Source organism: Lygodium microphyllum, chromosome 1 (genome assembly GCF_053477565.2).
Source record: "Lygodium microphyllum isolate KBCC chromosome 1, Lygodium_microphyllum_v1.1.10, whole genome shotgun sequence".
In the NCBI taxonomy this organism is placed as follows: domain Eukaryota; kingdom Viridiplantae; phylum Streptophyta; class Polypodiopsida; order Schizaeales; family Lygodiaceae; genus Lygodium; species Lygodium microphyllum.
The window spans coordinates 23,874,807-23,901,756 of NC_141135.1; the positions used below are offsets into that span (position 1 = coordinate 23,874,807).

The following is a 26,950-nucleotide window of genomic DNA, read 5'->3' on the forward strand; positions in this document are numbered from 1 at the left end:
TAGTTTCATAAATATGTTGCAAAGATTTATACTACTTGGAAGAGATGAAAACGTAAATGTTATACATATCTACACAATTGTGTTAAACAAAGTTGTGGGACTACACTCTAGGTATATTGTACATGCTGTAGGACTTCTCCTGCCCTTTAACAGCATCTTTGAGATGCTGAATAATTGTTGATTCCCCTGGCAAGGCACCTGTCCCTGTAACACCTTGTCGTTGAACAGTAAGATATGATCCATCCTCCTCATCTTTCACTGTTACTAGTAAGGAGCCCATCGGCTCCACCACACCATTGTTGGTTGTGATGAGTGTTAACTGTACCCCATTTGGTAAAGGATCTGCACGAAATGGAAAAGGAAGAGGTAATTCACTGGAGGAAGCAAAGGTCATTGCCCATTCTTGAACAACTTCTACCACCTGCCAGCAACGCAGGCATCAGTTGAATTTAACAGCTCTTGGTGTGGTGCCACTTACAAATCACACATGCACAGGCTGTGAGTCGAGCACCTACATTATAACTTCGTAAGTTCTACATTTGCAGAGTTGGATAAAGTTAAATGTCACTTTAAAAACCTAACAATTTGCACACCAGTCACATCAGGCCCAACTTCATAACTTGCAACTGATGTACCAGCTTGAACTTTATCCAGGCCCTTGTAGGCACGATATAATAATCACGATCAAATGGCTGTAGTTCAGTTGAACCTTATCAGGCCCTCAAAGGCATAGTATAATAATGATGACCAAATGAGTGTTCGCTCGTTTGGTAGAATGAGTGCATTGTGACCAGAACATCTTGAACTCGATTCCTTAATCCATGTGGTCATCTAGAAATAGAAAGAAAAAGAAAGAAATAAAAGCAGGCCTACATCCCAGTGGCTTGACTGCTGGGATATTATAAAAGATTATTTTAAAAATATATGTGTGATTCAATCAAGCATCAATCTCTTCACTTGGAAAGTTCTACGTCGATGCAGTTCCCAGTACCCCACTTTGCAAGTTGGCTCAACAATAATCTATCAGTCTGTTGACAGTCTTAGGTTTGTACATATCATGGATTTTGGGTCATTTTAATTGGCATGTAACTCTAGATGCCTTTATGACCAGTATATAAGATCCTCTCTACTCTCAATTGTATCATTACATCATCATAAATCATTGGAGAGAGGGATGCTGGAGGCATTACAGCTGGTCGTCATTGTGATAGTACCCTGATGGAATTGTACTGTACATCCGATGCTTCTTTTAATGGATTCCATTTCTCATTCATTCTGAGTTCTTGTGTTCATCTCTTTGTATTAGTGTTTATGCTTTGTCTTTTCATGCTTCCATTTGTTTGTGCATTATCACATGGTATTAGAAGGCTAGAATCTTCAATTTTGGTGCTGTCGCTGCTGTGTATACACTGATTTGAGGTCTCATATTGCTGCATTTTCTACTCTTGGAGCTGCTACACCCTGCAACTTTACTGCCCCTGCCCTTCCTACACTCAAGGCAGCCTGTCTATGAGCTGGGCTACCTGTTTTCTCAGCTGAACAACCTAATGTTCCTGCTCACAGAGCTAGAAACCTTGCATTTTGGCAGCTGCTACTGTTGTGCGGGTTGCTACTGCTGTCGCCAATGCTGCAACTGCTATCACCTACTGTTATTGACCCTCCTGGACATTTGCCTATTTGGCTGGACCTGCTCCTGAATGTGATAAACCTGCACTTTTTGCTGATCTGATCTAATCACACTTGTGTTTTGCTTTTTCAGGCTTAGAGAGGTCTCATGTATTGGTGGTTGTAATCTGTCACTCCACTCACTTTACTGTTGTGCCATTCTTTGTACTTTCTTTACTACTTGTATATGATTGAACTACTGCGGGCTTGATAGCTTGGACTATTTGACCACAAGTACTCCGGGTATCTCTCTCAAACCGCTTGTCCATTCTATCTTCATTTACCCCTATGGCAGCTCTGTGTGCTAATATTGACGATAAACTAAAAGCAAATGTGGTATATCATCTTGGATCGGCTCTTTCTCCTCAAAGACCTTTTCCAATACCATCCAGCTGGGACGAATAAGAATTCAAGGAAGTTGTCCTTGATTGGGAAACTGATGATGTCAGGGCATACTTAGCTCTCCTCCAATGCATCTCCAAAGAAGTCCTACTGGCAGTCACCTACGTGCAATGCCCACTTATTACTGCAATATTTTTTTCACACCATCTAACCCTATTTGAACCTCGAATGATGTTCTATTAAGGGCCTTTTTTGCTACCCTTCATGAGTTATTCTACCTATGATATTACTAATGTTTCTATATAAACTCACACATGTGCACATACATACACATACACACACACATGCATATGCACTCTTTTGGTGGTTTGGCGATTGTTCAAAGCATCGCAAGTTGGACCTCACATCAAGAACGGTATGTTCCTAAAAACCCTTTTTAAGCCACCATCTCCGGAGGTATAGACGGCAAAACTTTGCTAGATATAGGAGGCTGCATCACCCCCACGGGCTGTTACCCTCTTTCATAAGCTCCAAACCATCGAAGTTTGGGCAGACAGGATGGATTCCATTCAATCCTTTGACCTCTGAATGATGACCATCCAAACCAACTTTGCAACATGTAAGCTGCCCTTCCCAAAGCATACATATGTTTTTGATATTTAATGGTGTGGCCATGAGGGCTCAGACCTCATCAGATCCAATAAGCTTTTAGCATGTGACCTCCATGTTGCTGGAGCATGAATCCCCTCTTAGACTACAACTGAGACTAAAGCTCAAAGCAGCTATGAGACAGCCCTCCTGCTCGGAGAAGGGTGCCATGAAGAAGAAGGGGATGTGCTTCTTCTGCAGCAAGAAGGGGCATTGCTGATAACTTTGCAAAGGAAGGTGAAGAAGAGAAAGGACGACCCCGACTCTTCCACATCCTCCAACTCCAACTTCCATTCCAGTCCAATGGCTAAGGCTGTGGTGACCAAGGGATTAGTCTTCTAGCCCTAGTGATGGCATCATCCCTCACAAATTACTGGACCAATGAGAGACTGTGAGAGGGTGGTGATGGGCTTACCAACCTCACTAATTTCTTGATGTGATGGTCTTTTGGCGGTGCGGCCGGAGGAGAGGAATCTATGGTCATGATGTGCTTCTACCAGGCTCTTTGTAACAGGCAATAAGGTTCAGCTATATCCAGTTTACGTGATCATAGATCAAGTATGATGGACATTGAAATCAATGCCTCCTCCAAGGCACCTTCACTTTCACTTGATCATCCAAGGCTTTAGTATTCACAGTCCTATTTGATTGTTATTGTTGTATGTACTTTGAGGTTACAAATTTTTGGTAGACTCACTACTATGGTATGGACCACGCTGACGGCCCCTAGGGGCTAATATGTTACCACCATTGTACGCTTTATTGTATTTATCACCCATGATCTAAGAGAAGGTGTTAGCTATGCACATATCACGGGTTTTATGGCACTTTATTTGTCCTGTAACTAGGCTCCTTTATGGGTAGCCCGGCGGCTCATCTAACTTGTTCTCTAAGGTGTTGTCCTAAGGTCATAAACTCCTCTCGCTGTTGTCCTAGGTCCCTTGTGTAGTTTGCTGTTTGAAGCAAATCTGTCACAAAGAACACAGATTTTCTGCCATGTTCAAGCTGTCTATGAGGTGTACAAGGCATCTAAAATGTCCTTGTGCAAGGTGTAGCTTTTTTCCCCTCCATTCATGCAGCTCGAGAGTCGACGCCAGAACACAAGAGTTTTTTGTGTGTTTGTAAGTCTATTTGAAGAGCTATGGAGTACCGATTCAACATGCTTGATGACTCAAAGAGGCCGTTCAGTCTTCCTCCAATTGGTGGTTCCATCAGTCATACCGTCGTGAAGTGTGACATGAAGTGTTGGGAAGAAAGGGCCATCGTGCCTTTTATATGTGCACGGGTGTGAACACACCCTTAGCACATTGTACTTTCATACATATATCTATCTAAAACCTAAAGTGGTACACTCGTCATTGTACCGAAAAACGTGTTCACTCTCTACTCTGCTCACTCGTACTCTCTCTATTTCTCCCACTGCGCGTAATGACTGTTTGCCACCTCGATCTCCGTGCCTAATCAATTCCTTCAAACTGGTATCAGAGCGTAAGGTGTTGCAGACAGTCGTCAAGCTAAGGCAGAAGACCAGCGTGGTGACGAGATCTCAAAAGCGAGCAGGAGAGTCACAGGTGTAAGCTGTAGGCAGTGACAGTCCACTGCAGCAGGCGTGGACCAAGCGTGCGACGGATTGTAGCTGACGTGCAACTTCTGCAGGCGACGTTGCAAACTGGCGACGACCAGCAGTCGGGCCGTGTGTAACAGGTGGCGTGACGGTCGGGCTGCACGAGGACAAGCCGCCACGCAACTCGATTGCAGCAGGCCTTGACGAGCGTGACCAGCCGGCAGGCATGACAGTCAGGCAACGCCTGGCGGGTCAATGGACCCGTCCCCAATAGATTTTTCCAAAATTCAATCTTTTCTTTTTGAAATTTTCTTCACCCACTGACGGGGTTTCGCACGCGTAAGCACAAGACTTCAGATTTGTGCAAAATCGCCTCAAAAATTTGGGGCTTTTCTTGAATCTGGGGATCTCAACACAGAATTGGACAATCTGACTCAGAAATTGCAAAGTTGGTGCACATTTGCCCGGGAATTTTGGGGCTTTTTCACATTTTTAGTGAAATTCTTTTAATTTCACTGAAATTAGTGCACGCAAGACTTGGAAAATTTGGGGATTTGTCCAGATTTCATCCGCGCAAGATGTAACAATGATATTTGTCTCAGAAATTGCAGGAATTTGTGACATTTTGTCCCTGACATTTGGGGCTTTTCATGTACAAGCACAAATTGGACTAAAATTTACCCGATTTCTTGACATTAAGGCACATTGGACCCCGTGTAATTTGGGGCTTTTACGATTTGGGTAAAATTTGTGCAGCATTTGGTCAGTTTATGTACATGCAGGTTGAATTCCGCGCAATTTGGACATCAACACTTGGTAAAATTTGGGGGCTTTGCTGAAATTGCTTTATTTTGGCAAAATTGGACAGTCCTATGCATAACAAAGGAAATGCAAATGTGTGTTTGACGATTTTGAGCACAAAATTTTGGGGCTTTTGACCATTTGTGTCAAATTTTATGCCCGTGGGTACACATACAACAGAAATTGCAGCTGAAATTTTGGGATTTCTCATGCAATGTGATGCACATGCCCTTTGGAACAGCTGTAATCAGTTGGATAATGCTGTAGCACTTGGTTTGGTGCTTCTGAAAACTGACTTACAGATCTGAAATCTGTACTTCTACGTGGTCATTTATTGCTGATTGGTACTTGTTTGTACCTTGGTCACTTGGGTGACAATTTGGGCCTGCATTTACTGGTTTTTTGGTCACTTTTGAGCTGAAAACCATGGCTGGCAGCAATGACACCAGTAATTTGATGCATATAAAGAAGCTTGAAGGTGCACATCATTTTGCAGTGTGGCAAAAACAGTGCTACAATATCCTGTTACAAAAGAATCAGGCAAAGCCGATCAAAACTAAAGGGGCAAAGCCTGCGGAAATGGATCAGGACGATTGGGATGAGTTGAATGAGCTTGCACGCTCAACCATAGAGCTATCGATTTCTGATGCCTTGCTCTTCAACATTGAAGGTTTGGATTCTGCATATGCTATATGGACTAGAATGGAAGAATTGTATGCACAGAAGAGCGCTGCAAGTAAAGTGTATTGGCTGAAAAAGCTTATGGATTTGCGTATGAAAGAAGGAATAGCAATTTCTACTCACTTGAGTGAGTTTAACTCCATTTTCAGCCAGTTGGTTGCCTTGAAGTTCATGATTGATGAGGAATTTAAGGCTACTTTCTTGCTTTGCACACTACCAGAGAGTTGGGATACATTTAGAACTGCTATGAGCAATTCTAATGTGATCCTTTTGTATACTGATGTAGAGAGTGCTCTACTTATGGAAGAGATGAATTGGCAAAACAATGCATCCAATAAGTCTTCTAGTGCTTTGCATACTAGGGGCAGATCACAGCAAAAGGGTAAATATGATGGCAAGGGACGTAGTAAATCACATGGAAAAGATGTTGAATGCCATCATTGTGGCAAGAAGGGTCACTTTAAGCGTGACTGCTACAAATGGAAGAAAGAGAAAAGAAAAGGCAAGAAGACAGATGACTGCAAGGAAGAGAAGAAGGACAGTCAGCCTAAGAAAAGCAGTGTAAAAATTGAAGAGGTGAATGTAGTCACTCATGACAGTGACAGTGGAAGTGATGTACTCTTTGTCTCTTCATATTTTGGTGCACATGCTCTACTTGCAAATAGAGATGATGACATGCATACCTAGATTCTTAATTCAAGTGCTTCCTTTCATATCACCCCTCATCGTGAGTGGTTTTCCGCATATACAGGGGATCGATATGGTGTTGTCCATCTTGGGGACAACTATGCATGTGAGATTGCAGGTATTAGCAGTGTGCAGTTACAGTTTCAGCATGGCTCTGTCTTTACACTTCAGCATGTATGGCATGTACCTCAGCTCAAGAAGAGCTTGATTAGCACAAGGCAGCTAGATGATGATGGTTTTCATACTACCTTTGGTGATGGAAAATGGAAGATCTATAAGGGATCTAGGGTTATTGCCAGAGGTTGCAAAAGTGATGCGTTGTATCCACTTCATGTATCTAGTGTGCGTGACCATGTTGTTGCCGTGACCGAGCAGCCAAGTGTTTCTTTGTGGCATGGCCAGTTGGGACACATGAGTCAAAAAGGAATGAAAGTGCTTTCTCGTTTGGGTTACTTGCCTTGTCTTCATTATGCTGATTTTGAGTACTATGATCATTGTATTTATGGCAAACATACACAAACTTCTCACAAAAAGTCTCTTTCTTTGAAATCTTCTCCTCTAGAGTTAGTACATTCGGATATATGTCAAATGTCAGAATTATCTTTAGGGAGACAGAAATATTTTGTCACCTTTGTCAATGATGCTACACGGAAAGTATGGGTTTACCCTATTCGTAGCGAGGATGAAGTACTTGACAAGTTGAAAAAATTCTTAGCATTGGCTGAAAATCAGACAGATAAGACACTTAAGTGTCTTCGCTCTGACAATGGTGGGGAATATGTGTCCAAAGCCTTTCGAGCATTTTGTGACAGCAAAAGATAAAGAGGGAGCTCACTGCCCCTCATAATCCACCCCAAAATGGAGTTGCAGAGCCTATGAATCGAACCATACAGGATAAGGCCCGTACGATGCTGTCTCGTGCTGCATTACCCCATGGTTTTTGGATAGAGGCTATTATGACAGCTGTTCACTTGATTAATTGGTCACCAAACGGGGGGGGTTCCCCAAGAAGCGTGGTCCGACAAGCCACCTTCATATGCTCATTTGAAAGTATTTGGCTGTGAGGCTTTTGTGCACATTCGAAAAGAAAAACGCAGCAAACTTAAGCCAAAGTCCGGTAAATGCATTTTCCTAGGATATGGTGACGAGGGTGAAATGGGGTATAAATTGTGGGATCCCGAGAAAAAGAAAATAGTACGCAGCAATGATGTTATCTTCCAGGAATATCGCATGCACAAACAGCCCGAAAAGACTGAGGAGGTCCGTAGGGTTGTATTCCGAGAAGAAATACCTTTTGGACAGCAAAATGTGCCTGCTGTACAGCAGCAAATATCTGATGTAAATGCAGGGAATGATGTTGGAAATGATCAGTCAGCTATTGCCCATAAAATGAGCCATTACATGTGCAAGAAAAACCAGGACAGCAAGATGTTAATGCTGATTTGCAGGCTGAAATGCCAGGACAACATACTGAAAATGGAAATTTACAAGAACAGCCAACAAACAATGACCATTGGGTTAGGAGATCGTCTAGGGCTACTAGACAACCTAACAGATTTGTTCGTGGTATAATTAATGTGGCTGAGTATGTCATGTTGACAGACTGGTGTGAACCATCTTGCTTCAAGGAAGCAATGGACAAACAGGACAGCAAGAAATGGTATAAAGCCATGCTGTCAAAGATGGAATCTCTTGAAAAAAATGGCACTTGGGACTTGGTGCAGTTGCCTAAAGGGCAGAAAACCCTTCCATGCAAATGGGTTTACAGAATGAAGGTCACTTCTGGTTCCTCACCAAAGTACAAAGCAAGATTGGTTGCAAAGGGGTACAAACAGGAGCATGGAATTGACTTTGATGAGATTTTTTCGCCTGTAGTCAAGATGACCACATTGAGAACCATTTTGGACTTGGTTGCAGTTGAGGATATGGAGCTCATACAAATGGATGTAAAGACTGCGTTTTTACATGGTGATCTACATGAAGACATATATATGCAACAGCCTGAGAGTTTATTGAACAAGGGAAGGAAAAAATGGTATGTAAACTCAAAAAGAGTTTGTATGGGCTGAAACAAGCACCAAGAGAGTGGTATATAAGTTTGATACATTCATGCAGTCCCAAGGCTTTCATAGAAGTCAAGTGGATCACTGCTGTACACCAAGAAGGCAGCAGATGGCAACCTAATTATCTTGGTTTTGTATGTTGATGACATGCTGATTGCTAGCAGGGATGCTCATGCCTTGGATTCATTGAAGCAAAGTCTTCATGGCAGCTTTGACATGAAGGATCTTGGTGATGCAAATCACATTCTTGGCATGCGAATACTCAGAGATAGATCTAAAGGCTTACTCTATCTATCTCAGCAGGAGTATATCTCCAAAGTTTTGCAGCGTTTCAATATGGAGGAGGGGAAAACAATTGGGATCCCATTGCCTCCATATGTGAAACTCAGTGTAGAGGACAGCCCTACATCTGATGATGAGAAGGCTAAAATGGCCAAGATACCATATGCTTCAGCTGTTGGTAGCTTGATGTATGCTATGGTTGCTACACGTCCTAACATTGCTTTTGCAGTGGGAGTGGTTAGCAGATACATGGCAATCCCTGGCAAGAAGCATTGGGAGGCAGTGAAAGGTATTATGAGATACCTCAAAGGCACAAAGGAGTTATGCATCTACTTTGGAAAGCAGAAGGCATCTGTTGTTGACTTTACCGATGCAGACTATGCTGGTCATGGGGACTGCAAGAAGTCCACTTCTGGGTATGTGTTTACTTTCACAAGAGAAGCAGTCTCTTGGATCTCCAGGCTACAAAAGTGTGTTGCATTGTCTACTACAGAGGCAGAGTATGTAGCTGCCATTAAGGCATACAAGGAGGCTTTATGGCTTTCACGTCTGGTGGGAGAGCTTAGCATCACAGAGTTACCTGTTCTCCATTGTGATAGTCAGAGTGCTATCATGCCAGCACGGAATCCTGTCTTTCGTGCAAAGACAAAGCACATACAGGTAAAGTACCACTTCATTAGAGATGTACTTGATAGCAAGAGCATTGAGCTTGTCAAAGTGCATACAGATGATAATCCTGCAAACCTTCTCACGAAGGGTCTTCCAACAGAGCGGTTTGCTCATTGCCAACAGATGATGGGAGTTGGATAGATATATTTATTTCAGCTTTGTACATACTTAGACTTAGCTAATTCTTTTCTCCTCTTAAGACACATTGCCTTTAGGTAGGAGGTTGTTGGGAATAAAGGGCCATCGTGCCTTTTATATGTGCACGAGAGTGAACACACCCTTAGCACATTGTACTTTCATACATATATCTATCTAAAACCTAAAGTGGTACACTCGTCATTGTACCGAAAAACGTGTTCACTCTACTCTGCTCACTCGTACTCTCTTTGTCTCTCTCACTGCGCGTAATGGATGCCTGCCTCGATCTTCGTGCCTAATCGATTCCTTCATGAAGATCGGCATTTAGAGCATAGTTCTCACTTTGATAGATCAAGAAGATCAAAGACCCCCCACAACAACCTCCCCCCCCCCCCTCCCCAAAATCCCCCCGTCCACCCAAATTATTATTTTTTTAAAATCAATAGATGATGCAAAATCCACAACCTATCTTTGCCTTCTCTGATGAATAGGATCTTTAGCTCTATGAGCTCTTGCGCTCTAATACCATGTCAGAAATAACAGGTATGCTCTGATACCATGTAAAAAATAACCGAGGGTGCAAAGAGACAATAGTGCTTGCGGGGAGTAACACAGTGTGTCTACGGCAAACACTGAGAAAGAAGAGAAACTCAGAAACACAAGAAAAACACGATGATGATGCACTGAAACATGCTGTGAGAAGAAAAGCTGATACAATAGAGCCGAAGCTCAGAAGATAACTGCACTATCCTATCTGAAATCAAGTGGCTGCACCTGTGGGAAATTTGCATAGTGAAGGGAGCAAAACGCAATCCTCCAAGCAATGGGCTATCGAAGTAATCAATGGAAGATGAATGAGAGCTGTCAAGGGAGTAAACCACGGTCTTCTAATGCCCTTGGAGATGTGGAAGATGATCACCAACTATCCAGAGGGCGAAGCGCAGTCTTCTGATGCCAAGGAGTGACCTAGGCAGCAAAACGCAAATCCCAGAGTGTTGGAGCTATCAAATGCAAGGAGAGCAGCCCAAATGCTAACACCAAGTGGATAATGATGACACCAGATGATGGAGGATGATCCGGGCTGCAAAAACGCAGGCCCAAGCTGTGAGAGTGTGCAACGGAAGTAGGAACATGAACACACACACACACAGAGTAGAAAACGAAGGAAGAAAGACTGCACTGACTGAAATGAATGCTGGATACAAAGCTGTGGACTGATCAATCCCTGGACACAGCCCGAAGTGTCAGTGAGGGCACCAGATCAGGCTGGAAAAGATAGGAGAGGAGAGGGAGCAGTGTGTGCTGAATCTGCAAGAAGAAGTGAGTGAGAATGAATAGGGGGGACTGCTATATATAGCACCCAACCTCCAGATCTGGCCCACCTGCTAGCGGCAGCCCTAAAACTGGCCCATTGCCCAAGCCACCTGCATAGAAAATGCCCTAAATGGGTAGATTGCCACCCAAAAAAGAAATGCATACTAAAATAGCAATACCCTAGACTGACAAAGCTCCTCTATCTCCTGCAAGACTGTGACAGGATCTCACAACCAGGAGATGACAAACTGACATACAAAATAGGGCAGGCTAACACCCCCTCAAATCCTAGGAGGGTCTGAATACCCAAGAAGCGCATGTGATGAAGTAAAGAAGCTTGAGACAAAGGCTTCGTGAAGAGATCAGCCACATTGTCAGTCGTGGGACAGTAGGCCGCCACCAGCTCTGAAAACACGATCCGCTCTCGAACACAATGGTATTGAACCTCAATGTGCTTCGTGCGAGCATGAAACACCCGGTTCTTCGCCAGAGCAAGTGCACTCTAGTTGTCCACATGTAGCTCCATAGGTCTTGTCTATGGAAAGCCAATCTCCGCTAGCATATGACGAAGCCAAATTGCCTCCATAGCGGTCGAACATAAGGCCTGATACTCGGCCACAATAGGCTGCTTCTCACTACTCCAAGAGACATCTAATCCAAGAGAAAATGCATAACTTGTAGTGGATCGTCTCGAAGCCACATCACTTGCCCGATCAGAATCACTCCATCCAAAAAAAGTGACCTCTCCTCCATACATGATCCCCTAGGACAAGTCCCCTACAAATACCAAAGGACATCCAGTGACGCAAGGCAGCCCTCTTGTGATCCTTGTTAGGAGTCTGCATAAAAGAAGACAACAAAGCCACCACGAAAGAGATATCCGGCCAAGTGTGGATAAGCTAGATAAAAGAGCCAACAAGGCACCTCTAACGGGTGGGATCAATAAGGAAAACTCCATCTGCCACAAGCTGTCAGAGATCATAGCCTGTCTTGGAGGGCAGTACCAGCAGCACAGTCGGACCAGCAGGCTGCTGCACAGTCGGACTGTGCAGTCGGACTGCCACGTGGCAGTCCGACTGCCTGCAGCCGATTTATTCCAGGCTGCGCCCTATTTCTGGCGCCCCAGTTCAGGCAGTTTTTCGACTATTTATAGTCGACGTCTCCAGCAGTCTGGTTACTCTTCTCTGTCGCAGATTACAGACCGGTGCCGTGCAGATTTCTGTCTCTGTTCACAGATTTCAGACAGCAGACAGTGCAGACTGCAGCAAACTTCGAGGTGGACAGCAGGTCGCATCGTCGAGGTGGAGACACGCAGTCCAGCGCACTGCGCCCATGTATATCTTTGTATTCAGCATTCTTTATACAACAGATCTTCATCGTCCACTGTCTCTTTCTCTCCCTTCTCTCTCTGCGTTCTCTCTCTCTCAGTCCTACGCTTCCGCACCGCTGCACTCTGACATGGTATCAGAGCAGTGTTTGAGGGCTGACTGAGCGCAGAATCAACCTGAAGAGGAGTTTCCATCGCGACACAAATTTGCGTTTTTTGCGTTTAAGGGCAGACAGGAGGGCTGCGCCTTGGAACAAGGCTGAAACGAGTGTGGGCGCACAGGAAAGGAGTACAGGTGGTGGATTTGCTGCTGTTTACTGCTGTTTGACGCGGAGGAAGTTTGAGTTTTCAACCTAAAAGTGCAGGTTTTGCTTTTTCATCGCCTCCGGCGGGTGAAGAAGCTTCGGGACGCGGAAGAGCCTTAGCAGACTGAGTTTACCCAGTCAGAGGGGGCTGCTTTTGCGTTAGAGAAGGCATTGCAGGTGAAGATGTCTACAGAGATGGACTTGGAATTCCAGGCGATTATGGACCGGAAGGTGCCTGTCTTACCGGCTCTTCCTACAGATCAGAAGCTCGACGGCGACAACTACCGCATTTGGCACGTTATGATGTTGGCCATCCTTGAGTCCTATGATTTGGCGGAGTTGGTACAGGAGGATATTGACCGGCCGTCGGTAAGAGATGAGTCCAAACTCTCTTCCGATGCTCGTGCGGAGTTGGCCAGGGCCCAGTCTCATTGGGACAAACTGAATGCCAGGATTCGATCCTTTCTCTTTCTATCATGCACTACAGCCGTGATCGCTCACATCGAGCACTTGACGGTGGCTCGTGAGATATGGCTGGAGCTTGATCAAATGTACAATCGGATGACCCTGATGAAGAGGGTTTCTTTGGAGGTACAAATGCGGACCTTGTCTGTCAATAAGTCTTCTTCGCTAAGGGAACACATTAACAAGCTAAGGCAGCTACAGATGCAGGTTCAGAATGCGGGGAAGCCGATTTCCTCCGAAGACATGGCGATCACACTATTGTCCCAGTTGCCGCCACGATTCGGTACATTTTACTCTGCCCTTATTGCATCGGGGCGAGAGTCTACTCTTCGCTGGGAAGAGTTGGTTCCTATGGTCTTGGACCAAGAGGAACAGTTAAAGGGACAAAATGCTTCCAAGACCGAGGCGTTGACAGGTCAAGCCTCTCAGAAGAAGGGGAAGGACCAAAAGAAGAAGAAGGGGGATAACAAGTCCAAGAAGGACAAGGACAAGGACAAAGACTCCACATGTCATGTTTGTGGAAAGACTGGCCATTGGAAGAAGGATTGCCCTGACAAAGACACGAAGGACACCAAGAAGAAGGATACCAAGGATTCTGGAGCGGTGGCTGCACCCTCCTCAGCTGCATTTCTACATTTAGTTGTCATTGAGGACGCTTCACTGAATGCTTCTGATGCTGCGATGACGGCTCCCCAAGCTCGAGAGTGGATTGTTGATAGTGGTGCCTCACGGCACATGACTCCTTCATCAGATGGTGTTGCCCAGCTGCGACCTTCGCATGGGCAGGTTCTCATTGGAGACAGCTCTTCAGTTTCTATTACAGGTCGGGGTAAGATGCAGCTCATTCCGGATGGACGAGGTAGCACCCATACCTCAGAGGTTTTGCATGTACCAGGATTAGGGTACCATCTCCTTTCAGTTCATAAGATTTGCTCCCTTGGTCTTTTGGTGGAGTTTGACAGTTCTACTGTGCGAGTCCTTGATCGTGGATCGAGGAAGGTTCTATCATCTGGATATGAGGAGAACGGCATTTACAAACTCAAGTCTTCCACTGCCCTCTCTACTCTTCTTCTTACCTCACAGTCACAGTCTGAGTTATGGCATGCTCGGTTTGGTCACCTGAACTATGACTATCTTCGGAGGGCGTCACGTGGACAGCTTGTTCAAGGGTTGCCGGATATAGTGGTGAGCCAGCAGCCATGTGTCTCCTGCATACGGGGGAAGCAGCATAGAGATGCCATTCCCCACACCGCTTCGCGGCGGTCTACTTCACCGATGGAGTTAGTATCTACGGATCTATGTGGCCTTATGAGGAATGAGTCCCTGCGTGGGAGCTCGTACTTCATGCTGATCGTGGATGACTACAGCAGGATGACATGGGCCTACTTTTTGGCACTAAAGTCAGAAGCTTTCTCGCACTTCAAGGATTGGCTTCTCTTTGAGGAGAACCGATCAGGCCGGAAGTTGAAGACCTTGCGATCCGACAAGGGAGGTGAATTTGTGTCTAATGAATTTGCTCGATTTTGTGCAGATAGAGGAATTCACCAGGAGTTTGCCAATACCAATACTCCTCAAGAAAATGGTATTCTAGAACGGAAGAACCGCAGTGTGATCGAGATGGCGCGCACCATGATGGAGCACCGACAAACCCCTCAGGTTCTGTGGGCCGAGGCTGTGGCTACTGCAGTCCACATCCCTAATCGATCCCCTACTTCGGCCGTGGAAGGGATGACTCCATTTGAGGCTTATTTTGGGACGAAGCCAGATGTTTCTTACTTTCGGGTCTTTGGGTGTGATGCCTATGTTCACATTCCCAAGGCTCACCGTGACAAATTTGAAGCGGCTTCCCGAAAATAGGTATTTGTTGGCTACAGCTCCCAGTCCCAAGGCTACCGACTGTATGATCCCGTCAAGCGGGATGTATATACTAGCCGTGATGTGCGGTTTGTGGAGGTTCCGGCTTCTTCAACGGGTGAGAAGCACCCCGTTCTTGGAGATCCAGGGGAGAGTTGGGCTCCTTCTCCAGTTCCACTGGAGTCCGTGCCTTTTGATTATGATTCTGTTTCTGACACAGAGTCTACTGTTCCACCGGACCCTTCTGAGAAGTTACCACCGGTGGACATTCCAGAGTCTTCTACTGATGGAGAACGACGAGGGGAGGTTCGGCCTCCTCCTCGCTGGGCCCGTGACACACTCCGTGATTCAGGGATCAAGGGGGTTCCTGAGGAGTGGGGACCGCAGGATGGTCCGCGGCGGTCACGGAGGCACCAGGTGCATTCTTCGGAGCTTGTTTGCTCCAATTATTGTTTGATGTCCCGTGTTATGCAGGATCGAGAGCCCACCTCCGTGAAGGAGGCTTTACAGTCCGCCCCATGGAAGAAAGCTATGGAAGCTGAGTTGGAGGCTATTGAGAGGAATGGCACTTGGTCACTTGTGCCACGCCCCCCGAAGAAGAAGGTGATTGGAGTCAAGTGGGTCTTCAAGACCAAATATCTCAGTGATGGTACTTTGGATAAGCACAAGGCTCGCCTTGTTGCTAAGGGTTTTGCCCAGCGCCCAGGGATTGACTGTCATGACACCTTTGCCCCCACAGCTCGTATGGCAACCATAAGAGCTGTTCTTGCTTTGGCTGGCCATAGGAGATGGCCTGTTTATCAGTTGGATGTGAAGTCGGCCTTCCTGAATGGTGATTTGAAGGAGGAGATCTACGTAGAGCAGCCTCCTGGCTTTGGTTCTTCAGATGGGAAAGTCTACAGGTTGAAGAAGGCCCTGTATGGCCTCAAGCAGGCCCCGCGAGCTTGGAACGAGAAGATTGATTCGTTCCTCCAGCCTCAGTTGGGATATCGGCGGTCCAAGGCCGATCCGCAGCTGTATGTTCACACTTCCAAGGATGGTTGTGTGCTGTTTGTATTATATGTTGATGATTTGATTGTCACAGGTGATGATGCACAGCAGGTCCAGGAGACAAAGTCAGCTTTACATCGGACGTTCGAGATGACGGATTTGGGGCTACTCCATTTCTTTTTAGGCCATGAGATTTATCAGTCTCAGAGGGGGATCTTTCTCTCCCAACAGAGATATGTACAGGAGCTCTTGGTGTCTTTTGAGATGGAAGATTATCGGGCCCTCTCTACTCCTATGGATCCGAACTGGAAGGCCACTTCCCATTCAGCTTCTCCTTTGGCGGATGCGTCCCGCTATCGACAATTGATAGGGTCTTTGATTTGGCTTCTCAACACGAGGGTTGATCTATGTTTTGCTGTTGGGCTCTTGGCAGGGTTCATGAGTGAACCTAAGACGGTGCATTGGCAGGCTGCTCAGAGGATACTTCGGTATCTGAGGGGGACGTCTGATTTGGGGATTCATTACCCCGCAGGGACAGATGGGTCAGATCTTGTACTTGCAGGTTGGAGCGACTCGGATTGGGCCGGTGACGTGGACCACAGGCGGTCTACAACAGGTTACTGCTTTACTTTGGGTGCAGGTGTTATTTCATGGAGTAGCAAGAAGCAGCCCACGGTAGCCCTTTCGTCTACTGAGGCAGAGTATCGGGCCGCGTCTTCCACCACATGCGAGGTTGTGTGGCTTCGGAGATTGTTGGAGGAGCTTGGGTGCCCCCAGACTCGTCCTACATTGCTGCGATGTGACAATGAGAGTTGCATTGCCTTGGCAAGGAACCCTGTTTTTCATGCCCGGACGAAGCACATTGAGATCCAGTACCACTTCATCCGAGAAAAGCTTTTGGATGAGACCATCACTGTGGAGTATTGCAAGACGGAGGATAATCTTGCGGATTTGTTTACGAAGGCACTTCCTCAGGCTCTACTTCGGCAACATTCCAGATTCCTCAGGCTTCTGCCCTGTCCAGGCTCTGAGAGGGGGTGTCAGAGATCATAGCCTGTCTTGGAGGGCAGTACCAGCAGCACAGTCGGACCAGCAGGCTGCTGCACAGTCGGACTGTGCAGTCGGACTGCCCTGCCACGTGGCAGTCCGACTGCCTGCAGCTGATTTATTCCAGGCTGCGCCCTATTTCTGGCGCCCCAGTTCAGGCAGTTTTTCGACTATTTATAGTCGACGTCTCCAGCAGTCTGGTTACTCTTCTCTGTCGCAGATTACAGACCGGTGCCGTGCAGATTTCTGTCTCTGTTCACAGATTTCAGACAGCAGACAGTGCAGACTGCAGCAGACTTCGAGGTGGACAGCAGGTCGCATCGTCGAGGTGGAGACACGCAGTCCAGCGCACTGCGCCCGTGTATATCTTTGTATTCAGCATTCTTTATACAGCAGATCTTCATCGTCCACTGTCTCTCTCTCTCCCTTCTCTCTCTGCGTTCTCTCTCTCTCAGTCCTACGCTTCCGCACCGCTGCACTCTGACACAAGCTTGGACTCAAGGTCCATGGGGCAAGAAATAGACCTACACTCGGCCATACGAAACTCCGAAAGAAGCTCGGAGATGTACCTTTGTTGCGAGATAAAAATGCCATGTGCCATCTGATAGATCTCCTATCCAAGAAATAAGTGGAGGATCCCAAGATCCGTCATGTCAAACTCCTGCCGAAGAAGAATAGTCTGAGTGTGATCCACCTCCTGAGTGTTGCTCCCTGTAATGATATGATCATCAACATACAAAATCAGCAAAACACAACGGCCACCAGTAGCCTGGAAATATAGGTTGGGGTCATGATTGGAGCAATGGAAACCACTCTCCACAAAGAAGCAGTCAAATTCGCTGTTGGTACCAAGCATGAGGAGCTTGCTTCAAGCCGTAAAGGGCCTTCCGCAACTTGTAGACATGATCCTCCTGCCCCTACACAAGAAAACCGGGAGGCTGTAAAACATAAATCTCCTCCTCAAGGACTCCATTCAAGAAGGCAGACTTGACGCCCATCTGATAGACAAGCCAATGGTGGTGGGCTACAAGAGCCAAAATAACTTGAATAGTAGACATTCGAGCCGTAGAAGCAAAGGTCTCAAAATAATCCAATCCCGTCGTGCAAAACCCTTGGAAACAAGCCTAGCTTTATGCTTGTCCAAGGAACCATCGGCACAATACTTGGTCTTAAAGACCCATTTCACCTTCCGCTTCATGGGACGCGGTACAAGCTCCCAAGTCTGATTTCGCTTGATGGAATATCGAGCTCATCCTACATAGCCTATCTCCCAACATCCTGTGCAAGAGCCTCCTTAACAGTAGAAGGCTCGGAATCCTAAAGAATATGAGACATAAAAGCATAGTTCACACAGAGTGAACTATCCCGCTGGGCCTGTAAGCGAACTGATTGGTGTGGACCTATAGGAGTAGCGTGTGGACCTGCAGGAGTAGCACGAAAGTGAGAAACACCAAAATCCTGCATAAGCTGCCTATACCACCAAGGAATCCTAAGAGACTCCTCCTATTACAAGGGAGACCGTGTAGCCTCCGGAACCTGCAAAGCACCTGTCTGTGAAAGGGACTCCCCCTCACCAGGGGAAGGTAGATCCTCCTCATCGGAAAAAGGCTCCCCCTTTGACGACTGAGTATCCTTAGAAGACTCCAGAAGGGAGGCGAAGGGGTAGAAGAACTCGACGACGAAGAAGTCGCATCCGTCAAAGGCGGAAGGGAAGCCAAAGTAGAGGGCAAAGGAGGAGGAGGGTGAGGAGGGAGAGGAGCCGAGGACGAAGGAGTGCTAAGAGGCAACCTGGAAGGAAGAAGAGGGATAGAGGGTCGGGGAGGGTCAATCGATGACAAAGTATCAATTGTAAAAGAACTATCAATAGGATCCTCGAAAGCCGCAACCTCATCGAAGATCACATCCCTGCTCACCTCAATCTTCTGTGTCGTTGGGTAGCAAAGCCGATAGCCCTTCGTGGTCATGCTATAGCCCACGAAGATATGCCTCCACGACTTCAAGTCGAGCTTCATCTGCCTCTTCTTCTTGTCCACATGGACATAGGCATCACATCTGAAGATGCCAAAGTGAGACACGGAAGACTTCCTCCCAAGGAAAGCCTCATAGGGAGTCATGTCCTGTAAGACCGAAGTCGGAGAATGGTTGCGGATGTGAACCGCAATAGCCACTGCCTCACCCCAAAGGGAATGAGGAAGACTCTGATTCTCCAACATCAATCAAGCCATCTCCACCATGGTCTGATTCGCACACTCCACCACACCATTCTTTGATGGTGTGTTCGGATGGGAATACTCCACCCAAATACTGTGATCCCTAAAATTTTGAGAGAAGAGGTGAGAAGTAAACTCGCCACCGTGATCAACTCGGACGCCACGAACTGTGGAAGTAGTTTGTGTCTCGGCAAACACCTTCCACTCGCAGTCGAGAGTACACATCGCTCTTGTACTCCAAAAAATAGGGCCACACATAACAACTGAAGTAGTCAACAATCAACATCAAACACTTGGCCTTCCCTAGGGAGGCCATGCCCATGGGTCCACAAAGATCGGTATGAACCAACTCCAATGGAGAAGCAGCCCTCCTCGAAGCAACCTATGGGTGAGGCTGCCTATGTTGCTTGCCCCTCAAGCAGCTAGGGCATAAAGTGTGAAGAGGAGGGAAATCAAGAAGTCCCTCCACCATCTTCCTTCGAGAAGCCTGCCAAATCGCAGATGCCCATAACGAGCATGCCAAAGCAGCCCAAGCTCACAAGAAGCCCTCTCGGCTAAGGCTGTGAGCTTGTAGAGCCCACCCTCCTGTGTACCTATCCAAAGAGCTGCACCTGTAGAAGCATCCTCCACAATGACCGCATCCTGGGTGAAAATAACTCAGGTACCTAGCTGTGTAAGACCACGGACAAACAAGAGGTTAAAACCCAAATCCGGTACATAAAGAACTTTGGCTGTGAGCTTGTAGAGCCCACCCTCTTGTATACATGTCCAAAGAGCTACGCCTGCAGAAGCATCCTCCACAATGACCGCATCCTGGGTGAAAATAATTCGGGTACCTAGCTATGTAAGACCATGGACAAACAAGAGGTTAAAACCCAAATCACGTACATAACGAACTTTGGCAGAAAAAGACCGCTGTCTAAGAACAAAGGTAAGTCCCTACGCCTCGAATAGAAACAGTACAATTGTCACCAATGGTGACAGTGCCCCCTCTGCAACGTACATCCTGAAGCCAATCCTTCCTAAAGGTCATGTGAGAAGATGCGCCGCTATCCACAAGCCAAGGCTTCTCCTGAGTGGTAGAAGCTAGGGCTGTATCCTCCACCTCAAACAAATACAAAGGTAGAGACTGTGGTAGCGGGGGTAGCCTTCAAATCCTTCTCCTTTGGCTTCAAATAAGGATACTTCTGCCAACACATCTCTTTGGGGTGAGCCCTTCCCACAGTGTGGGCACTTGGGCTTCTCCTTCGAATCCTTCTGGTCCTCTTCCTTCTTATCCCTGGCCTTCTCCTTCTGCTTGTTCTTCTTCTTCTAGCCACGTACCTGCACTAAAAGCCTTGGTGGAGCCAGAACCACTAGTCCCCCACCTCTCTAAGTTGCTCATCATGCTCCAAGACAAGCGATGAAAGCTCCTCCCATAAGAGTTTCTCGTGGGTCCTCGAGGTAATAAGGCTAGTGTAGAAGATATCAAACCAAGGAGATGGTAGCTGAGTCAAAAGAATCATAGCAATGTCTTCAAAGGAGATCTTCTGTCCAAGAGAGTCAAGATCACCCCTAATATCCTTCATCTTTGTCATGTGCTCCTTCATATAAGGAGAAATATCAAGACTAAGCATCCGCAACTTCTTCTCAAGAGAGATCTTATGGGCAAACGTCTTGTGCTGATACAAAGACGCAAGCTTCGCCCACACTTCCACCGCAATCTGCAACCTGCAAACATGAACAAGAGCAGAATCCTGTAGACTCAAAGAGAAAGGAACAGGCTCGAGAGTTGAGCTGATCCCATAAGGCGGCACGGTCCATGGAGACCATCAGGGTCCCCCTCGGAATGAGAAATAGGTGAAGAAACAAGCACCCATAGATCGAAAGTGTTGAGGATGCACTCCACCTTGCATGACCATAGGGAATAGTTGGAACCATCCAACTTATCTTCCTTGGGAAAGGAAGGGAGAATGGGTACCTATATAGAGGGAATCAAGGAAGGCATGCGAACATCTGATGGATGTTTCTCCGACGGCGCCTTCACAGTAGATGGAACCCTCTGAGATACATGGACAGAAGGACGGGTTCGAGGAGACTCATCCCCCCTGCGAGCACGAGACTCCCGATAGTCAGGTCTCCATTTAGAGGAGTAGTGAGAAAGAAACTCCTCCTCCAAGTCACCAAAGCTTGAAAACTAATAAGACATCCTTCAAATTTGTAATCACCAAGCAAACTGCAATAGAAGACAAGCAAAATGGGCCGCCTGATCTGAAATGCTATTGCATGCACAAGGGGAGAGAAAAATCTGCCACCTAGCCTCCAAAAGAAGTCACCTCCTCGTCAAGTGCTGTTGTGGACCCCCAAAGGGCTGTGTTTGATGAAAATGCAGAGGCTGTAACCACCTGGAAAACTGTTGCCGCCACCTAGAGGAGCACCAAAACAAAAAAACACAGGTTGAGCAGGCTGCGTTTCAGCCTGGGGTTATACCGCTTGGGCTGCAAGGGGTGGAGAGAGGGCTGACTGGCTGGTGGGTGTCCTTCTCTGTAATGGAAGCTCTCCTCTGTGCTCTCAGTTAGGCGATGATACCATGTGAGAGTGCGCAACGGAAGTAGAAACATGAACACACACACACACACACAGAGCTGAAAATGAAGGAAGAAAGACTACACTGACTAAAATGAATGCTGGGTACAAAGCTATGAACTGATCAATCCCTGCACACAACCCAGAGAGTCAGTGAGGGCACCAGATTAGGCTGGAAAAGATGGCAGCACCAATGTCGAAGAGCAGAGGGAGCCGTGTGTGTTGAATCTACAAGAAGAAGTGAGTGAGAATGAATAGGGGGGCCGCTATATATAGCCCCTAACCTCTAGATCTGGCCAACTTGCTAGCGGCAGCCCTAAAACTGGCCAACTGCCCAAGAAATGGGCTGATTGCATAGAAAATGCCCTAAATGGGCAAACTGCCACCCAAAAAAGAAATGCATACTAAAATAGCAATACCCTAGGCTAACAAAGCTCCTTTGTCTCCTGCCAGACTCTGACAAGAGCTCACAACCAAGAGATGACAAACTAACATACAAAATAGGGCAGGCTAACACAAGCAGCCTCTATGACAGACAAGTGACGGCAAGTGATAAAGGAGACGCTAGGCTGCAAAAACGTAGGTCCCAACAACCCCTATAATAGGCAAATAATGCAGATGATGGAGGATGACCTGGGCTATAAAAACATAGGCCCTAGCAGCTCGTGTGATAGACAAGTGATGCCAAGTGATGGAAGAGGAGCCAAGTTGCAAAAATGCAAGTCCCAGTGACCCTTATGATAGACAAATGATAAAATCACTAACGCTGGATGATGGAGATCTTTTGCCAAAGGCTATGCTGACGCCAAGCTAGAGATAATGACGCCAGACAAGGAGATCATATTGAAAAATGCAGTTGAAGGTGGAGTTTGGTGGAAAAGGGTTCTCACGCCAAGCAAATGATGGTGACCCCAGATGAAAGATGCTCCAAACACAAGGCCTAGGCCTAAAGCTCGAATAGGACGCTTGAACCAAAAGAAAAAGGATAAAGGCAGCTACGCGCCACAAACCGCAATGTCCTCCTAAAAGGATGTGAGAGCAATGAAAGGGACTGGTGAGAGAAGAAAAGGGTGTTTGATGATGGAGGAAGAGGAGTGAAGAATGACTGAAGAGTGGTGAGGTGGTGAAAAATGAATGAGAAGAGTGATAGGAGTGAAAAGAATGAATGAAGTGGCTGTCTATTTATAGGCATGAGCTGTCTAGGATGGCACACCACTATGTGAGCGTTCACTGAAAAAGTGGCCAAAATATAGACATCAATCCTTTTTGGGGTTGTTAGTGCAAAACCCTAAATGAATTGTATGGACTGAAGAAGTGATTTCTCAACATACTTTACTACTTCAACCTTGAATTGGCCCGAAACTAGCGCCCCTTGCGGTATTTGTTTACCTTTTATTACAAATGAAAGGATTACAACTAAGATCCTCTAATCTCCTTCACTAATCCAAGTGCCTCTTACTGTTAAAACTTACCAACAAGCCTCCAAACCAATTTGCCCCTTGGTTTGCTTGGAGATTGGCTTCACCTTGCTCCCTGAAAGACAAATTCAATCCCAAATTTGATATTGGCTAGATGGCCTCTTGAATCTCCATAAAATTCCTCAATTTCAACTATTGAAATTCAAATCCTAAGCCCTCAAATTTGAGCATATATCCCGAGGCAACTATCAAAACCCTAATTTTTGCTATAAATTAGAATTTACAACAAAGATTGATTAAAATCTCCTTCTCTAATAGCTCAAAAAGCTCGAAAATGCCAAGATAACATGAGATGGCTAGGGGATAAGAAAGAATGGTATAGAGAGATATTTCAGAGTTTCCTCGCAAAAAACACTGAAAATCTACTATTGTTCTGCTTAAAAAGTCATGGAAGCTGTCATCTATAGCTTAGGACCAACAGAAAAATTGTTGCCCCCTCTTGTATGCTGTCATCTGCACCAGGACCTTGGGCTGCTGTCACCTACTCTAGGGGGGCTCCAAACTGCTATCACATGCTATAGGACTGATCCCTGGTGCCTGCAAATCACATTAGCAACCTCTCCTTGCTCTCTAAGAACCTCCTCCTCTTTCACAATGGTTGGAATAGACTTACATCAGCCCCAAAAAACGTTTTTTCCACTTGCATGGGCAAGTTTTGCCAAGAAGAAGCCTTCTAATCCCATTATCCAACATTATCCAACTTATTAAATTAATTTTCAGAATATTAATTCTGAAAATTAATTTAATACTTATTCTAGTGCTCAAAAAATTAATTTCACCAACCAATAGTTAAATTGGCTAGGCCAATTTGTTTTCCAAATATCCCTACAAAGTTATTGACTTAGACTAGCATCAATTAATTAACTAATGCCTAGTCTCTGATGTCACCACACTGACATTAGAAGCCAATAAATTAGTCTAGACCCAAATCTGACACCGGATACCACCTAGTACCTATCAGGAATAACTTATTACAACTTTCGCCATTGTCACCGCACTACATTGTCGGGGTCCTTGGCTTGTTACAATGAAATAACTGCCATGTGCATCACATGTGCAAAATAACCTTGCATATTTGATTAATATCTTAATTAAATGTTATCGGCAAGATTAGAGAATCTCAAAATTTCACGTTCCCGTGAAACTTTCAACCATATCTAAGATCTAAGAGAAGTATTAGCAATTCTGTGTGTCTGTTGCACAAACATCTCCTACCTATGAGCCTCAATGTGAATCAAATGGGGACATTAGGAGCTCCGACACTCAATCTGTCATGTGTCTTGATGAAGAAGGAAGCTCTATTTAGAGTATGCATTTCTTTTTTAGTCAATTTCAGGTGTGGCTATACTAGCTAGTTATTTTCCAGCATGTGCATTCTTTTTCAGTGGTTTGGACTACATTCACGCTGGCCAATATAAGATGATCTGCAATTTCATTTGCACCAACAATTTTTGGATTATCTAATGCAGGTCAACCAGCATTAGATGCTGGTCAGCCAGGTTTTTGAGTTTGGCTATATATACAGCCTATCTTCAATTGGCTGATCATTATCTTCTGCAGGTTTCAGCACACTCCAAACATTCAAGGATTCCCCTCCCTCCTTCCATCATCAGCCTGCTCCGGTGCCCTCACTGACGCCTCGAGTTGCTTGCAGGGACTAATCAGTCCACTTTTGTATTCAGCATTCTCTTGAAGTTCTCTTCTTTCGTTGCAGTCTTTCTCTTCCCTTCTGTCTTTGTGTCCGTGTTACTCTTCCATTGCGTACTCTTCACATTTTCACACTTCCATTACTTTGCACATTCTCACAAACGGCACCCTTGTGTAGCAGTTGATAAGATAATCAATGACAAGCTCCACAAAGTAGGCAACCCAAACACAAGAAAAGGGCAATGACTGTTCATGGCACTGATGATGTATATGACTGCTAAAACGTGATGATATGATTATTGTAGGTCTGACCATAATTGGACTGTAATGAGCAAAAACATGGAAAGAAAGACAAAAAAATGCCATAATAAATGAAGTGTGAATTTGACCTTTTTTTCAGGATCAACCAGTAGAACTAGGAGCTCCAGGCGACATGACTGCCCAAACAAACCCTTCCATGACCAGTTACCAGCTGTGTCAGTCTCTTTCTTAGTAGAAGTGTTAGGGCCTGTAAATTGCGTGCCCCATGACCACAACCACCAAAAAGCACCAGCTTGCATCTTCAAATCTGCTTCCACTCGTGCTTTTCGCTGTGCAACTGTTTCCTGTTGCCAGCTAGCTAATGCCAAAAAACAATAGGTTAGAAGATCACCTATGATATGTGCTTTCTGCAAATAAAGAGCTTGGATCCCAGAATGAGGGTAGAAATTTCACTTTCAAATCAAGATGCCATCACAGTTTGAACCTTTAACAAACAATATCAGGTTCGCACCTCAACAAAGTCAGTGGTCACTTGCACCAGTACAAAGTGGACAAAACAAATGTTCTTGGTTACCTGTACTGCCAGACTTGGAGCTCGCCTCAATTTTCCGCTTGAATGTCCTTGCTGCCATAAAGATGTTCTTTGGGCGTTCCCATCCACCACCATAAACACCATTGCTAGCTTTGGCTTGCGGTCGCATCAGGTATTCCAAAACTGGTAGGTCTCCCCTCTCCACATAATGGATGCAATTGACAGGACAGGCTTCTAAAGCCACCTACCCAAAAATATCTTTCAGAAAGAACTTCACCAAAACTATGCATATGATAAAACTCGTGCCAATTCAACCAATTTGAAAGGTAGCAAATAAGCCATTACCTTGATCTGAGATTCAGAATCTCCCCACTGGGTAAACACACGTGCACAACCACATGCATCATCCATGGTGAAAGTTTTGCTTGCATAGTATACACATTCTCGACAGCCTGTTAGGAAAGCTCCAACATGGTCACAAACGATTTGTCAAGGAGAGCATGATCAAGACATTTGTTTGTATCACCGTACCTATACAAGAGTTCTCATCAACAAAAATGGCTTGAGGCCGATCTGGCCCATTCCAGCTGCTGTAAGCAAAACCTGTGAACTCACTGGTGGCAACATCACGTTGACCTCTTACGTTGGAATGCGAAAATGTGTAGGCATGTCGCAACTCCTTGCTAGTAAGAGTGCGATATGCTTCATTCAGAAGGAGAGTCATTGCATGCCCCTGCTTCGAGGTAAATATTTCATAAAGGAGGGATTAGAAAACCAATGTACTGCTAAACCAGCACACAGTAAGTTCTGATGAGCAAAAATCCATGCACTAACTGCACTGACAAGAATCATACAGAGCTGGAAATTTTGTCTTCTGCAGGTTTCTGTGACTAGGCTATCAGTCAAGTATACTGATAACGTTGTGCAAGAAAAACTATTCGCAGAAATGCATAGTAGAATTCCGTGAACGGAGAGAGACACGAGATGTTTGTTACCTCTGGGCCTGCGACGTCAGGATGATGTATTTTCTGCATTCTTCGGTATGCCTTGCGAATTTCTTCATTAGAAGCATCGACAGGCACACCAAGGATGCTGTAATAGTCTGTTGAAGAATCCACAGCCAGATTTCCCCCTTTCTGAGAGGAGCTCTGGGCCACGATCCTGTGCATAGGACGCACAGCTGCTCAAAAGGTCTGCTTCATGTAATAATCACCATGTTTATGTGCTACTAAGGAACAACACGAGGCTGTTTGGCGTTACCTGGTGATCCTTCTTCTTCTTCTTCTTGATGATGGCGCATGCTGGAAATCGGGGCCGGTTGAGGGAAGACGGGATGAAGGCATGAGAGAGCACGCCATTGACGCCTGGGCTCTTCTCACTCTGCTTGCATTCAGCGCTTTGCCTTTTAGTGCCCG

General features: G+C 45.8%; 1 protein-coding gene across 2 annotated transcripts; it reads right to left on the minus strand.

Moving 5' to 3' along the window:
* LOC148040922 (chaperone protein dnaJ C76, chloroplastic-like) lies at positions 1-26,950 on the minus strand. 2 transcript variants are annotated; one of them, XM_087674566.1, is made up of 7 exons: positions 26,796-26,950; positions 26,531-26,696; positions 26,067-26,268; positions 25,881-25,987; positions 25,578-25,779; positions 25,132-25,361; positions 1-421 (listed from the first exon to the last, which is right to left on the minus strand). In XM_087674566.1, the coding sequence occupies exons 1-7, from the start codon at positions 26,891-26,893 to the stop codon at positions 101-103; spliced, it is 1,326 nt and encodes a 441-aa protein (XP_087530692.1). In that variant the 5' UTR covers positions 26,894-26,950; the 3' UTR covers positions 1-100. The 2 variants fall into 2 exon arrangements, with proteins under 2 accessions (XP_087530692.1, XP_087530702.1); XM_087674576.1 differs by having other exon boundaries at positions 172-342.

Bases quoted from the DNA above. Each gene is read 5' to 3' on its own strand.
- LOC148040922 (XM_087674566.1), bottom strand. From the start codon at position 26,893: ATGGCGTGCTCTCTCATGCCTTCATCCCGTCTTCCCTCAACCGGCCCC. The intron at 26,269-26,530 runs GTAACAAACATC...ACCTCGAAGCAG, and splicing joins CTGACGTCGCAGGCCCAGAG to GGGCATGCAATGACTCTCCT. The intron at 25,988-26,066 runs GTACGGTGATAC...CTTTCCTAACAG, and splicing joins TGATGAGAACTCTTGTATAG to GCTGTCGAGAATGTGTATAC.